Source organism: Cryptotermes secundus, unplaced genomic scaffold, assembly GCF_002891405.2.
Source record: "Cryptotermes secundus unplaced genomic scaffold, Csec_1.0 scaffold621, whole genome shotgun sequence".
In the NCBI taxonomy this organism is placed as follows: Eukaryota; Metazoa; Arthropoda; class Insecta; order Blattodea; family Kalotermitidae; genus Cryptotermes; species Cryptotermes secundus.
The window spans coordinates 1,257,802-1,273,239 of NW_019727103.1; the positions used below are offsets into that span (position 1 = coordinate 1,257,802).

The following is a 15,438-nucleotide window of genomic DNA, read 5'->3' on the forward strand; positions in this document are numbered from 1 at the left end:
TTGAGATCAGCTCTTTCTAAGGGGCCCAACTAAGTAGGTTTCTTCCTTTCTCACCTGAAGACGGAAACAGATCCAGTTTCCGAAACGTCGTGTTCTCTATTTCCTAAAATTACGGATGATGGAAAAAGTCCAAAAACCTAGTAATTCTATGGGGTATCCACCATTGTCAGAACCCTTTAGAATCTGCATCTACACGACCGTCAGATAATTCTGCTTCATGTAGTTATATTACGTAGCTTTGAATAGTGGAATAATTATATGAATTATGAATCAGGAAAATTATGACAGGACCTAGGAGTGTTATTTTTTTCCTTGGCACTACAGCCCCAGTGGGTCTAGGCCTGCTTCCATGAATTTCTCCGTTCACTTTGGTTTTTCTAGATCTTACACATACGGTATGATTCCTTGGGCGAGTGATCAGCTCGTCGCAAGGCCTCTGTCTGTATACAAATACAGAAAATAGCACACAAACATCCATGCCTTGAGTGGGATTGGAACCCACGATCCCGGCTTCCGAGCGAGCGAAGACAGTGAATGCCTTACACCGCTCGGCTACCGTGACCGGTCCTAGTAATGATATATCTTGAGATATTATCCCAGCAAATATTTGAAGTGAGTGAGGATAATCACGTAAGCCTCAGTCAGAATAGCCGGTCTCCAGTCTCAGATTCGAATACGAAAAGCATTGCTTCCGCAAAATACTTCTATTTTCCCGCCACAAGTGTCAATAGACCACAGTGATGATATGGCAAAGAGACTGTGCCTTTCTGTTGCAGCAGCTAGACGGATCGGAACACTTGGATGCACCGCTGTCCACTTTCACCGTGTCTCCAGGCAACAGGTACAGGTTTCGTGTGGCATACGCTGGGGGCGACAGAGCTTGCCCTGTCACTGTGAGTGTTGCCAGCCACACGTTACGCGTCATCTCGCTGGATGGCAACCCCATAACCCCGCGAGAGATCACATCCGTTGTTATGGCGGCAGGTCAGCATCTAATTGTACAATCCAAGTTGCCTGCTTGTAACTCCACGACACTGCGTGTTGTCAGGTTCGGTCTCCAGACGTGGAGCGCAGCTGCGAACATGTTCAATTATCAGTGGCGGATATATGAAAGGGGGTATTCCAGCTTTAAGTTTGGGTAGGAGAGTAACACTGCATCATTGCACAAAACTTTGCATGTTGCGAAATGTCTCAAAGGGCCTCAGATTTGGAAGGATTCTTCTGCAGTAGGTGTTTGAGGTCAGAGTCCTTGCTGAAGACAATATCTGAACCAAGGCGAGGTGATGTAACAGGAAGTTGTGCAAAATTACATGAGGGACTTCATAAATTGTGCTATTGATTTGAGTGATTACATCAAGGAGGAGGAAATGGGCGGGACATAACACGTATGTGGATGATGAAAAATGCGCAAAGAATGTTGCTTGAAAAATCTGAAGGAAAGAAGAAGCCGTAGAGATTCATTCATTCATCAGTAATCTGTCAGACGACAGGTCCACAGTCTCTTCCAAAACTGTTCCTCCACTTAATGTGATCTTCTGTTTTTGGAAAAAGACTATCCAGGGAAAGTGATAATGTGGTAGTTTTTCCATTTGCTTTCCACATCGCAGTACAACAGCCGTTCAAACCACTCTGGTCACGCCTGTTGCTATACGAACTTGAACCATCTCGAGCATCATTTGCTCTGTGCTTCAAGTCGCTGCTGATGNTGAACCATCTCGAGCATCATTTGCTCTGTGCTTCAAGTCGTTGCTGACGACGCTGCTTCCGGCATCAGTTTTTGGTTTTTGGTGTCTCTCTTCGTCTGATGCCTACCCTTTGACCTGTCCAGCAAGGGAGGCCCTGCCAGTAGCTACGCTACCGCTGGTATAGCTCTCAGGGTCCTTGGCATACTCAAACCCCCTCACCACGATAAGTTGGAGACACCAGTGAGGGGGAAATTTAGACATAGTTGAGAAAATAACGTGAAAACTGGTCTTGTAGTACCTAGGATGGACTGGATTAATCTGTATATGAATAGAATCCATTGTCAACCTCGTGTGAAGCCTATAATTAGCCACTGAACTCCATTAAATTCTAGAGATTTCTTGACCAGCTGAGCTGTTTCCAATATGGATTCTGCTCTATGGACTGATTTAGTTGTGTTTGGGGACAAAATTCGAAAGAAATTTGACAAATCACCTAATTACCTGGAGAAGAAATAAAGAATAATGCAAATACTGTTACAGGAGATGGGTAAATTTAGTTTGAAGCTGCTTTTCTCCTGTTGCTGCTTTTCTTGCAGGCGAAAGAACGGACTTTGTGCTGACCGCTGACCAGCCCGTCTCAAATTACTGGCTTCATGTCAGCGCTGCTGAAGATTGTGACTCTTCGACCGTTAGGGGGGCAGCCATACTTCGATACGAGGGGGCTCCTGAAGGCTCTGAGCCAATTTCTCCGACAGAATCAAGCCTTGAACTGGGATCAGGCAGTTCGACAGTGAGTTTCGGGTTACTACATTATTTGTGCTTAGGAACAAATACGAGATTGGCATGACTGTTTGTCTGTGCTTAAAGACAAATAAAAGATTGGCATGCTTGTATGAGATTTGTTTTACAGCAGCTGCATACTATCTTTCACGGATACGACACTTAAATTGCTGTTTGGAATCCATTTGTATGTTACATTATCGTGGATTGCACTGATTATCTGTCCATAAACTCTTACGGAACAAAATAAATATTAATATTTAAGAGTTAATTCTAAAACCTAATACGCCTAAAATTCGTTACTAGTCACTCTCTTAAAGTAAGACTTAATAGATCGATAAACTGCAGTATTTTTACTATTATATTTTAAAATCATGTATAATTTGTATATATAACATATATGAACAAATCCAGTGCAGCCTACTATGTTGATTGATTCTTGGGTTACATACCGGCATGAGATAAACGGGGTCCTAAATCCGAACAACCAGATGAATCCCGCAAAAGGAATGTGTAGGCCTCCAACCTTCAGTGTGCCACCTTCTGACTTTATGCACACGCTTCACCGTCTCTACCATGTCACGAAACATTGCTGAATATATTGGATTTTGGAAGCACTTTCAGTGGGTCGGATGTCATAACATTGTTTCGAAAGGCTTCAAGCTATTGGAAATAGAACTCTTCCATTGACATCTTAGTGTTGGAGGGGGGGGGGAGATTACGACACTGCATAAAATGCGGATATTACAATGGATGTTTCAACATAGGGATCTACACGTATTTATTGATCATTTATTGTTTCTTGACCGTAAGTTCTCTGCGCGAAGGAGCATTTTATTATGCATTATCCACTTTTATTGCCAAAAATGTGGCCTTCCCTCAACAACAGGTGAAGGCGATTGGTTGGCTGTTTGTTTCAGAGGAACATGAGCGTGTGATGTTGAGTTCTGAGGTTACTGGAGCAGTGAAAAAAAAAGTATATATATATATATTGTGACATGCTGNACTCGGCACGGCGGCCACTGATTGGCCTATTGTAGCCTGCCCCGGGAGATTATGATGATAGAGAATTTAGTGGAATGAAGATTGGTAGAGGAAACCGAAGTACTCGGAGAAAACCCGCCCCAGCCCCACTTTGTCCACCACAAATCTCACTTGACCAGACCCGGAATCGAACCCGGATCGCTACGATGGGAAGCCAGCGACTAACCGCTCGAGCTATGACGCGGCCTTCCAACAAATTTACTGAAAGTTCTGAAGTCTATTTTCTTACAATTCTTGACCATATATTTATAAAATATTTACTGAAACTCCAGGAGGATGAGACGGGCATGGCATGTAGCACGAATGAGAGAGAGGAGGAATGCTTGTAGGATATTTGTGGGAAAGCCAGAAGAAAAGAGACTACTGAGAAGACCAAGACGTATGTGGGTGTACAATAGTAAAATGGATCTTAGAGAGATAGGAGCAGATCCAGCAACAACAATTTTTGTGATTTAAATTACTAATAAGTACTTTCGAGCCCCTATGGCTTGTTATGGTCTAGTGGTCAGAGTTCCTGGCTACAAATCCAGAGGTCCCGAGTCTGATTCCCGGAGCTGCCAGATTCTCTGAGAAACAGTGGGCCTGGAACGGGGTCCACTCAGCGTCGTGAGCATAATTGAGGCTCTTCTTGAATGGAAAAGTAGCGGCTCCGGTCTAGAAAACCGAGATTAACGGCCGTGGGGATTCGTTGCGCTGACCACGCGACACCTTCTATCCGCTAAAGTTGGCACTAAGTACGCTGAAAAGCGGCGGTCGCTCGGTCGGTATGGTTCACTCTCGGACTGCAGGTCACGGATTATAAGTATATGGCTTGTTTACATTTGGCGTTCGGTAGTGTCAGTGTACGTGGGCGTGGAGCATACTCGTGTAGGAAGGCCCAAATATTTATGCTTAGGCGGGGCTTCAAGGAGCCTCGCTAAGCTACTGAAGATTACAATTCCAGCAGAGTACATGGTTAGAAGAACTTCCACTCTTGTGTAATTTGCAGCTGCAGCGCTCACATCAGATTAAACAGTTTTCGAAACTAGATCGCGTAGTTAATTGTAATTCTAGTTATTTCTTCTCATGAGTCCTGTTTGTAACACAACAACAAGAGAACCGGAAACTGATGTTTTTACAAAACGGTCTCTAGACAGGCAAAAAGATTCTTCTGCGTTCCCTCTGGCCGCTGTTCACATGTGGAAGGGTGTGAACTCATGTTCCGGTTCCATTGGGGATGCTTGAAAGCTGAACTGCAAATTATAGAAAAAATAAAACCTGGCAATATTTCATAAATATTTTAAAATATTACATTTTATAAAGTTAGGATTAAAATGGAATTTTAAAACATATCATATCCTTACATCCGTATGGGTTTGTTGGTCCATACAGGACTTCACTTCCTTATAATATTGTACTGCGTAGTCTCCGAGTTTCATTTGCTTCTTAAGTACAAGTGACATTTTGTAATTTTAGTGGAGAAAAATAGAATTAAACACACTGAAAGTTACAGTAACCTTTATAATGTATGTATTATGTATTTTTTATTGTCAGTAACCCTTTTCCTAAAGTTATTTGTGTATTTCTCTCATTTTTCTCACTCTCAAAGGACAGTTTCATGTTGCTTCCAAAATAATTATTATTATTTATCTTCCTAAAAATCATGTAGAGATATCCACATGAAGGAGAGCTCATACACTTGAAAAAAAAAAAAACTTGCTGGACTTAATATATAAATGAACTGAGTATGAATTGGATTAGACTGACTCAAAACATGGCCCAGGAACAGGATTTTGTGATCACAGTAATGAAAATATGAATTGCATGAAGGATGAATAATTTCTTGACTACCTGAGTGACTTATATTTTTAAAGAGACCTTTTATTTTTAACGTCTTGTCGAAATAGTAAAAGATATCGACGCTTTGGACGAACTCCATTCAAAAGTTGTAATTTGAGCAGTTTATGTATCTAGCAACTCTACGTTGAAATATTTTATTTAAAATAGTGATGCTCATTGATCCAGAATGAATCAGCTGGAAGGTTACTGGCAATATGGCAGTTGTCTGTTTCGCTTTTCAGCTTCTCAATACCGTTACCGGCAAATGCACCACGCCAGAGGAGAAAGGAGGCATTGTGTGTCTTCCAGATATAAAATCCCTTCACAAGATGCGGCACGAATTGATGGAAAAGAAAGTGGATATCACCCTGTACCTGGCGTTTGGTTTCAAACAATTCTCTGGAGAGAACCCTGCTAGTTATCCGCGCCAAGGCAAGTGAGGAGAGAAAGGGTTTATGTCCAAATATTACCGATTGCATAGAAATTAAACACAGGATTTGTTCAGTCAGAGAGAGAGAGAGAGAAACGTGAAAATATTGTGCCATGAAGACGCGTCCTCTTTAAACCTAACACGTAGATCTCTGTTATGTGGATCTATATATTCACTCTCCCATACACCTTCATGGCGTAATGCTTAATTCGTTGAGCACGGGGACAACTATACCTTACCTTTTACATAGATCTCTCGTAACCTTCTCAAACCTCAATATCACATAATGCAGTAATTTTATCATTTTCGAGATAAGTAAACAAAGAAAATTATTTCAATACTGTTTATTTATAACAGAAACAAAACGAAACAATATTTCAACGTAATATTATATTTTCCCGCCCTTTTCTCGTCAACACATTTAGTTATGTCATCGTTCACAAGGCCACTATGCTCCTGTAAACACTACACTCGTATGAATTATTTCCACCGACATGCGACCATCATGAAGGAGAACCACACAATCCTATAAAATCACACTTTCTCAGTAGAGAAGGGCGGAAAACAGAGTGTTGGGTGAAACATAAAACAGAAGGGCGCCTAACGGCAGATTTATAAACTTGTTAAGAGTGGAAGAGAGATTTCATGTCCGACATGCATCCTTTGCAGAAAACGGGTACCGTTTAACAAAGTCTTATGTGTCTTGGCATGTGAAATGCGCTTCTAGAAGCTACTCCACCTCTGCAGTTTTTAATAGCCGACCTTTAATAATACCAACATAGCAGTCGAACGAACTTCTGAGGTGGTAGCTCACCTACCCCACTCTTCACTCAGGATTATTACATTTTATTTGGTAATACCAACATGAAGGGGGCACGCGGTAGCGAAGTTGGGTGAGGCACTATGTTACAAGCCGGAAGGTAGCGGGTTCAACTCCCGATGAGATCATTGGATATTTTTAAATTTACCTAATCCTTCCGGCCGCACTATGGCCCTGGGGTCGACTCAGCCTCTAACAGAAATGAGTACCAGGAATTAATTAAATCATTTTCCTGTGGAGTAAAGCGCGGCCGGCGCGTAAGACTGACAACCTTACCGCCATCTTTGAGCCGATTGTTTAGATAATGTGGGACACTCAACGTCTCACAACCCTATGGGCCTTCACGACCTGTTACAGGGATAGCTTTACTTTTTAATACCAACATGAATTCGTATCTCCTCAACTCCTTTCAATGGTTTCTGAATGTGTCTACTCAGAATACATGTATAAAGCGTTGTGTTTAAGAACACATTTCTTAGTCTATTACAAGGAATCCCTTGTTTAGAAAGTAAATTGCGGATGTAAATAAGCCAACTGACGCAGTCGTATCATAAATATTACATTATTCTTGCTCAGAACTCACATTATCAACACCAACCCCTCCGCCCCCTTCGAATTTTCCTACCATTCCCATAAATTTCCCCGTTTCGTTATACACAGTGGAAATAGCGGTATTAAATAGCCTTTAGTGGGAAGGATCTGTTTGTATGTTTCCTCTCCTGAATCACTTAGCATATTTTGATTTGGCATGGGTTTCAGATCTTGGTCCTTAGCTTTTAATATACAAGTAGAGACTGAGATTTATCCAAATTTGTTCACACCGTAATATAAGGGTAGCTAATGGATCATTCTGAAACGTGCGCAAGCGTTTAACCTTCCTTCCTGTTCGACAGGAGTCAGCAGGGTGGCCCATGTGTTCGTCCCTCAGCTCAACAACTTCACCTTCATCTTTCCATCGTCACCCCTGCTGACCCAGGCAGAGGACGTGGATCATGATCTCATGTGTCGGAAAGAGACACTGCCGCTCCGATGCCAGAGCCAACCGATTTGCGATTGCGTACATGTCATCGACCTGCCACTGAGAGGCACAGTCGAGCTCATCCTTGTGGACCAAGGTAACAGACAACAAGTGGCAGTGGTGCAGGTACCGGTCAAGGCCAATCCCTTATACATTCATTCATTCAAGGACAACAACCAGCGGTACGGTAACACAACAAGAGATTAAGAAAGTGTTAATATGCATTGCCGAAGCCTGCTATGGGACATGATCCTGAGCCACTTCAGTCCACCTACCATCCTCATTATCTAACTCCTTAATATCGAAATTACACAATTTTTAGGCCTCCTCTTACATCTCCTGCTCAGTTTTCCAACTGTACTTTTCCAAATACTCCTCTTTACAAAAATTCTATAGGCATTTCTTGTCTACCTTGCCCTTTTTACTTGCCCAGAATATCGTGACCTCCCAGCGGTATTAATTTCAGTGAAATGTTTCATTTCATGTGATCATCGTAGTGAAATAAGTAGAATTCACAGCGAAATGGAATAAAGAAACAATGCAAGTAGGATTGAACTATATCAGTATTCTGTTGGCAGCGCACTCTGGTATCATGGCGGAGAAACTGACACGTACCAAAACATACCAGAATCCTTGTGTTACGGTGAAAATGCACACTTTTCATGAGGATCTGCTTACTGGTTAAAATGTTAGCAGACTGAAAATTATACAGGCTTCAAAGAAATCTGAAACTACATTTCCTTAAAAAATGACGAAAACAGGCCAGCATATGTTCTGATTGTAGGAAATGCATGCTTGCAACTTTATTTTCGGAAACTGAAAGTTATGTTTTGTTTCTGGTAAACTAATATGCCTGCTCTTGAAGTGGGTAAATAAGCACCATAACTCATAGATATTGATTAGGCCTATGGGGTTATCTTTGAGTAAACAATAAGAATACTATTTGTTATGTATATTCAGGTTGTGTAAAATTAATGCAGTGAAGAAAGCAGTCTTCTGGGATGTGGCACCGTGTAGATGTGGTGTTAACCGACGTTTCGGAGGAACGTATTGCTTCCATCTTCAGGGTATAAGGAAAAATAAGAAATCCGCAAGCGAAGAGACCGTGAGAACCGGTACAAGCAGACTCGTGTCTGCAATACGTTCCTCCGAAACGTCGGTTAACACCATATCTACACCATGCCACATCCCAGAAGACTGCTTTCTTCATAGTCACCGCCGTGAAAACCTCAAATCTTACAAATTAATGCGGTGATTGCTAAAACAAATATCTCGATATTGGTCAGAAGACATTCTTGTTGGCACAGTATATTTGTTATTTAAGAAGTAAGCCTAACTGTCCATGTTCATAGTTATAGAAGTAGTTACCTTCATAGGAGGGGGCGGGCGTCCAAAGTCACTCAACCTGTATACCAATGTTCATAATCCCATGGGGTTTAGTTCTTCTCGAGAAGCCACTTACCGCTCAGCTTCTCAAGAATCCCACAAATCGTATGAAACCCGTGTTCACAGAGCCCTCTACTCATATCTTGAGTCAGATTGATGCAGTCCATACCACTCCATCCTGTTTCTCTAACATCCATCTTAATATTATCTTCCTAGCGTTCTCTTCCTTTTGGCTTTCTCCTCCATGCATCTTACATGCCTTGTCCATCTCATTCTCAATGCTTTGATCATTCAAATTATATTTGGCGACGCGTACAGCGTATGAAGCTCCTCATTCCTATCTTTTCTTCCCTCTTAGCCCCGAATATTCTCCTTAGCACCCTGTTCTACGTAAAATACCTTCCGTCTATGTTCTTCCCTTGTTGCCAGAGACAAAGTTTCATGCCCATGGGTGAAAGGAAGCGCTATGCTGCATAGATGACCGCTGTCGGAACCTTCCTGCGAAGAGGACGAGACCGGAATGGTCGATATGTATGACGTAAGACAAGTGAAAGAGCTTACGTACCGTTTGTTTGACAGGTGGGGGTGGGAGCGATGCCAGCCACGTGTTGCATCTGCATGGGTACAGTTTCTACGTGGTAGGTGTCGCGCAGTTGGAGGGACCCACCGATCTGCCACGTATACAGCAGCTTGACAGTGAGGGCTCGCTTGTAACCAGAAATCTAGTCAACCCCGTACTTAAGGACACAGTTACTGTGCCCCACAAGGGGGTATCTGTCCTTCGCTTCAAGGCAGACAATCCAGGTAAGGGGACTTATTGTCAGAAGAACGTACAATTATAAATCTCAAGAGATGTGACACCGTGTAGTCGGGTTATATAGTATCACATTCGAGAAGTTACTACTCCTCATAGTCGCCGCCACAAGAAAATCAGATCCAACAATTACAAACTTATTTAGAAATTGAAGAGTTTGTAGTAACTTCAACTAATATTACAGATACAATACCTAAGCTAACGTGAGAAATAAATCCTTAATAGTTGCGAGTCGGTATAGCTACTGGCTACGGGCTGGACGACAGAGGTGTCGGAGTTCTAGTCCCGGTGGAAGCAAGAATTTTCATTTCTTCATATCATCCATACCGGCTAGGAGGCCCACCAAGCCTCCTATCCAATGGGTACCGGGGGCTATTTCCCCGAGGTTAAAGCGGCCGGAGTGTGAAGCTAACCACTCGCTTCTAGCTAGTGACGAGATCAAGAAAATATGGATCTATATATATACTCTCCCATACGCCTTCATGGAGTAGTGCTTAATTAATTAAACAGAGGGACAACTTCACCTTCTTACTTTTGTATTTACCATGTGTTGCTGCTTGGTGGCTTGTTTGTCAGATAATCAAAGTTGATCAGCTGGTCCCGAAGTTATTATTGGGGCCAGACTCACATGGGCATAGGCAGACATAGTGGCGACAATCATTGAAAAAATCTAACAGAAGCGAAGTGTGTCAGATGCCTTGTGATGTGTCTGAGGTATAGAAGGTTGTAATTTTATTATGACTCGGTGCATGTAGTCCAGAGTGCTGAATTGTGAATTCCAGTGCTGTCTGATCTATTTAATTATTCTTAACTTCTACTTTCAGAGAAATATTCTATCTTTAAATTACGCCGAGATAAAATTGAATCCAAAAGAATTTCTATAATATATTAAAGTCATTATACAGGTGTGCAGAAATATAGGTCATCAATTTGCCACGATGGAGAAATTTCAGGTGTTTTTTCAGCTAAAATTTCTGTTATCTTTATATGTTAATATTATCATTGTCGTTCCTTTCTGTTTTCTTTGTCAGTCTGTTTTTACGATTACATTTAAGCATGGCACATGACTAACTCTTTACTTCCGTTTCTTCAATCATTATTTCTCTATGGTCATGAACTTAAACTTGAAAACTGTTACGATGATACGGAATTGCGGAAAATCTGGATTTCAGATTGGCCGTAGTTGGTTATGGCACTAATCTACAAGTCGAAAGGTCGCCGGTTCGATTCCCGACTAGGTCATTGGATTTTTCAGTTGACCTAATCTTTCCAGCCGGACTGTGGCCCTGATGTTAACTCAGCCTCTAACAGAAATGAGTACCAGAATTCTTCCTAGGGGTAAAGAGCGGCCGGCGTGTAAGGCTAACAACCTCACCTCCATCTGTGAGCCGATTGTCTCGAAAATATGGGAGCCTCTACTTCGCAAAAGCCTATGGCCTCCACGGCCTGTTACAGGGATAGTTTTCTTGTTTACCTGGATAGAAAAACTAGCGAAAATTTTTTAATTGATAGGATTTAGGTGGGCACAAATATATTTTATTAATTTACAGCTGTGACTAGTTCAGCCTTTATAGAGTCGAACTGTAGGACGACTCGTGAGTAATGAATTGGGAAGGACAGGTAGGAACAGACACTATATAATTTGAAACACATTTTCGGAATTTTCCCGGATGGACCGAGGATAATCACGAATAACTTCAATCAGGTTAGACGACGTTTCGACGTGCATTCGAAGATTTACTACTTGAGGCAACTTGTACCGTTCTCATGTTGATTTAAACATTTAGTGTCTAATGAACCCTTTAAAGTTTCCTTTCAGGGCCCCGTCCAACGTTAGAGGAATAGCGCTGCGAACGAATTATCACATTATCAAATAAGTGAACCGGTAAAATGGAATGGGCTGAGCCCGAAATCCAGATTGAGTCTGACAAGCCTTTCATCTTAGATTACTTACATTCTTTTTACTGTGTTTAAGTGAAAGAAGCCGGTCACCGTAGCAGAGCGGCCTAGAGCATGAACTGTCTCGCTAGCTCGGAAGCCGGGATCGTGGGTTCGAATCCCAATCAGGGCATGGATGTTTGGTATGTGTATGTGTTTATTCTATGTTTGTGTTGTCCCGTGTTTAGGTAGAGGCCTTGCGATGAGCTGATCACCAGTCCAAGGAGTTCTACAGTCTGTAAAAATTATCAGTGAAACTGAGAAATCAGCCTTGCGCTCCAAAGTGGGAGCGAGAGGAAAAAAATTGACTGAACCCTTTTCCAGATCCGGCTTCACATTGGGGGTGTATATATGCAGAACGTATTGTGTAGGTGGGATATACATAGAACATTTTAGTCGGAAAGTCGGAGATCGCTTGAATTGCGCTGACGTAATGAAGGGATTCTGCGCAAGACACATAACAACAGCTGTGTCAGGGGTTAAATATATGCCAAGCTAAAAGTGGCTCTCACATAAACTTAATACACCCAAAGCAATAAATAAAAATATATTGTGCTTTCGTAAGTAACAGTTTAGCGGCCTCCGTAGTCTAGAGGTAACGCGGGTTCAAACCCGGCGGAGGTCGTGGAATTTTTAAGGGCGGAAAAATTCAGGGAACAAGTCCTCCGGGAGGGACTTTAAGCCGTGGGTCCCGTGTCGTAGCTTTACGGCACGTAAAAGAACCTCATATCTCCAAAGGTGGTCACTGAGCTAAATTCAAGGACATTTCCCGCCCAACAGTAGTCTCTAACGCCTCTGATAGATGGGGGAAGCATTATAGATACCGCCAAGCCAGCAGAGGCCGAACTCGCTGGCTCGGTCGGGACTGATGGTACGCACCAATATCGGTAGGATATAGAGACTGGTAGAATATCATAGAGGGAAGCACAATGGACCAATACTGGTCTCAGTGCATGGGGAAACCCACCCTCTCCAATAACTAACTAACTAAGTCACAGTTTATTTTGCTGCATTCCTGTAAACATTCAAATGTGACATACACAATTCTGTTATGGAAATCGCGTGTATAGGATTTACGTACCGTTTAATGAGAGGGAGGGGGTGTGAGATGAGTGCGAAGCAATGTGAGAAGGAGCGACCGTGGACTATTTTAAGCCACTGTCCTAGAGATTTATGGTTCGCTTTACAACGCTATCGATATCTCGGACTATATACCTTCAAACTATAAGACGATTTACGATTCATGATTTGCAAGCAATTTTACAGGAAGTGGCTGTTACCTAACCGAGGTACTATATTGGAAATCAGATGAAGAGAATGATGAAAACCACGGTCAGTATTAGTCAGACTAGCAGTGTCAGGGCCGAGGTCTGATCGCGTCATTTCACTTGATGATAATGTAGCTATAGTTGTTTAATATTTCGGATGTAATTGTTTAACTAATTCAAATAAATAATTGCATTATCTGTCTTACAGGATATTGGCTGCTACACGATCAGCACGTCTCGAACTGGGAAAATGGATTCGACGTTATATTTCACGTGGGAGGACCCAACGATGTGCCGACACCCCCAAAAGATTTCCCGCGCTGTGGAAGTTGGGTGGGACCTGAATTCTTTCTCATATGAAGAGTGTGATGTATAGAGATTCGAATGAACGACACTGAGTCATCTGTTGTTGCCACTTAGAACTAGGATCGGGGTACACGTAAAGCCGAGGCCTGAATTGTATTCTGAAACGTAATTCGTAGTTCTGAAATTTCAGTTCAGATTTTCACTCCTTCTGAGTGATCAGAAATAAGGCCATCTGCTTTTCCTCGCTCAATTCGGTACGTCCAGTTATGTACATACATTCAGAAAACATTTTAATAAAATAGCAATACACTGATACTCTGTATACCTATATAGAGAATTTCAAAATGTCTGTGGCAGTCATTGATTCATTGCATTATAGATGTACTCGATATCGCTGTAAATGGGCGAATTTTGGGTCTAGTCCAGCCAGCGAATACTTAGAACACGAAACAGATACTCCTAAGTTGTGCACTCACAAACGTAAGTGTGATGTCTCGGACATTCACCGCAGAAAACCACACATCAGGTGCTTACCCCGGGGAACCAGCGAGATCATCTTCCAGCAGGATGCGATCTTGTGAGGCAGCCACTGAATGTCCCTTTTCCCAGTTAACGGACTCTTGGAGGAGGGCAGACTTCATGGCTTCCTTGTTCGTCCTATCTCAATGAAATTTATCATTTTCGGGTGATGTCAAAAGTAACGTCGCTCTAGCAAATAAAAGGAAAAGTTTCCATAGCTATAGTTACCCTAGAAGGGTTGAATGAGGTCATTGGATTTTTCCATTGACCTAATCATTCCAGCCGCATTATGGCCCTGGGGTCGACTCAGCCTCTAACAGGAATGATTACCCCGAATTTTCCTAGGGGGTAAAAAAGCGGCTAGCACGTAAGGCTGACAACCTTACCGCCATCTATGAGCCGACTATCTAGAAAGTGTGGGAGCCTCGACCTCTCAGACTCCCATGGGCCTCCATGGCCTGTTACAGGGATACCTTTTACTACGAAATGAAAGCTTTCACAGATATGTGTACGTCGGAGTTTGCTTTATTTTCTTGCCTACCTTTCGGAAAATATTTCAGGACATTGACAATTCTTCGGATTCAGCAGAAGTTTGGGGATTGCTAGGTCATCCGAGCTGCTACCAGCTTCTGAAGAAGAGGTTAAGGGTCCTGGCCTATGATGTGAGTTACCTCTCATTTAATATATTTATGTTTTTTATTACGTAAAGAAATTCGATTTGTATTTTCTTACATGTAAAACAGTGATGTATGGTGTAAGGTACCAAGTGTTATATTACGGTACATATAGAAAATGAATGTAGGAGTAAGGAAATTACAGGGCGGTCAGCATATTGAACAACTGTTGGGAGATGAACTGCACAATCTTTTATATTGACAGAGAGTGTTTCTTATGTTACGTTTTTCTAAAGTTTTAATACATCCAGTGTTCAGGTTATCTGGATATTCAACATATTACTGTTTAATTTCAGGTATAATAATAATTCGTCTAAATATTTATCGATGAAAATTATATTTTATTTAATTGATTTATCTGTCTCTGTGATTGATTTGCTACTCTTAATTGTCTTTGTTCCTAGAACTCTGTGTGAAATGTGTAAAAGATTCGACATCTCATATATCAGACATGATAATGTATCAAATGAACAACGATATAACTCCGTGGCCTGTAGTCCTCAAGCGAACTATACCGACCGAGCGACCGCCACTTGGAACCTCTGTGGTCTAGTGGTTAGAGTTCCTGGCTACAGATCTAGAGGTCCCGGGTTGAATTCACAGCGCTATCAGATTTTCTGAGAAGTAGTGAGTCTGGAAATGGGTTCACTCAGCACCGTGAGAGTAATTGAGGAGGTGTTTCAAGGAAATAGCGGCTCCGGTCTAGAAAACCGAGATTAACCGCCGTGAGGATCCGTTGCGCTGAACATATGACAGGCTAAAGTTGGCACTAACTTCGCTGAACATCGACATAAAATTGTGATAATTAATTAGATAAGTTACACTATTAATACATTTACTGTTGTTTAATAATAATGTATGAATATACATTAATGTATATTGTATTAATAATTTTAAAATAATTTAAGACAGTGATTTCTAGGTTACACACGGCCTAC

The 15,438-nt window shown here is 41.9% G+C and overlaps 1 protein-coding gene across 4 annotated transcripts in view; it reads left to right on the forward strand.

Moving 5' to 3' along the window:
• The window catches only part of LOC111864459 (laccase-4), a 77,866-nt gene extending 63,723 nt beyond the window's left edge, over nt 1-14,143 (forward strand). For 2 of the 4 annotated variants that reach the window (XM_023851717.2, XM_023851715.2), the window contains exons 6-11: nt 777-984; nt 2,282-2,475; nt 5,570-5,759; nt 7,471-7,692; nt 9,561-9,785; nt 13,210-14,143. In XM_023851717.2, the coding sequence (XP_023707485.1) occupies nt 777-984; nt 2,282-2,475; nt 5,570-5,759; nt 7,471-7,692; nt 9,561-9,785; nt 13,210-13,361 (1,191 nt within the window). In that variant the 3' untranslated portion in view covers nt 13,362-14,143. Of the gene's footprint in view, nt 1-776; nt 985-2,281; nt 2,476-5,569; nt 5,760-7,470; nt 7,693-9,560; nt 9,786-11,770; nt 11,852-13,209 lie in introns of those variants that run through there. The other 2 variants (XM_023851716.2, XM_023851718.2) reach the window with 2 other exon arrangements.
• Nucleotides 14,144-15,438: the final 1,295 nt, after the last annotated feature.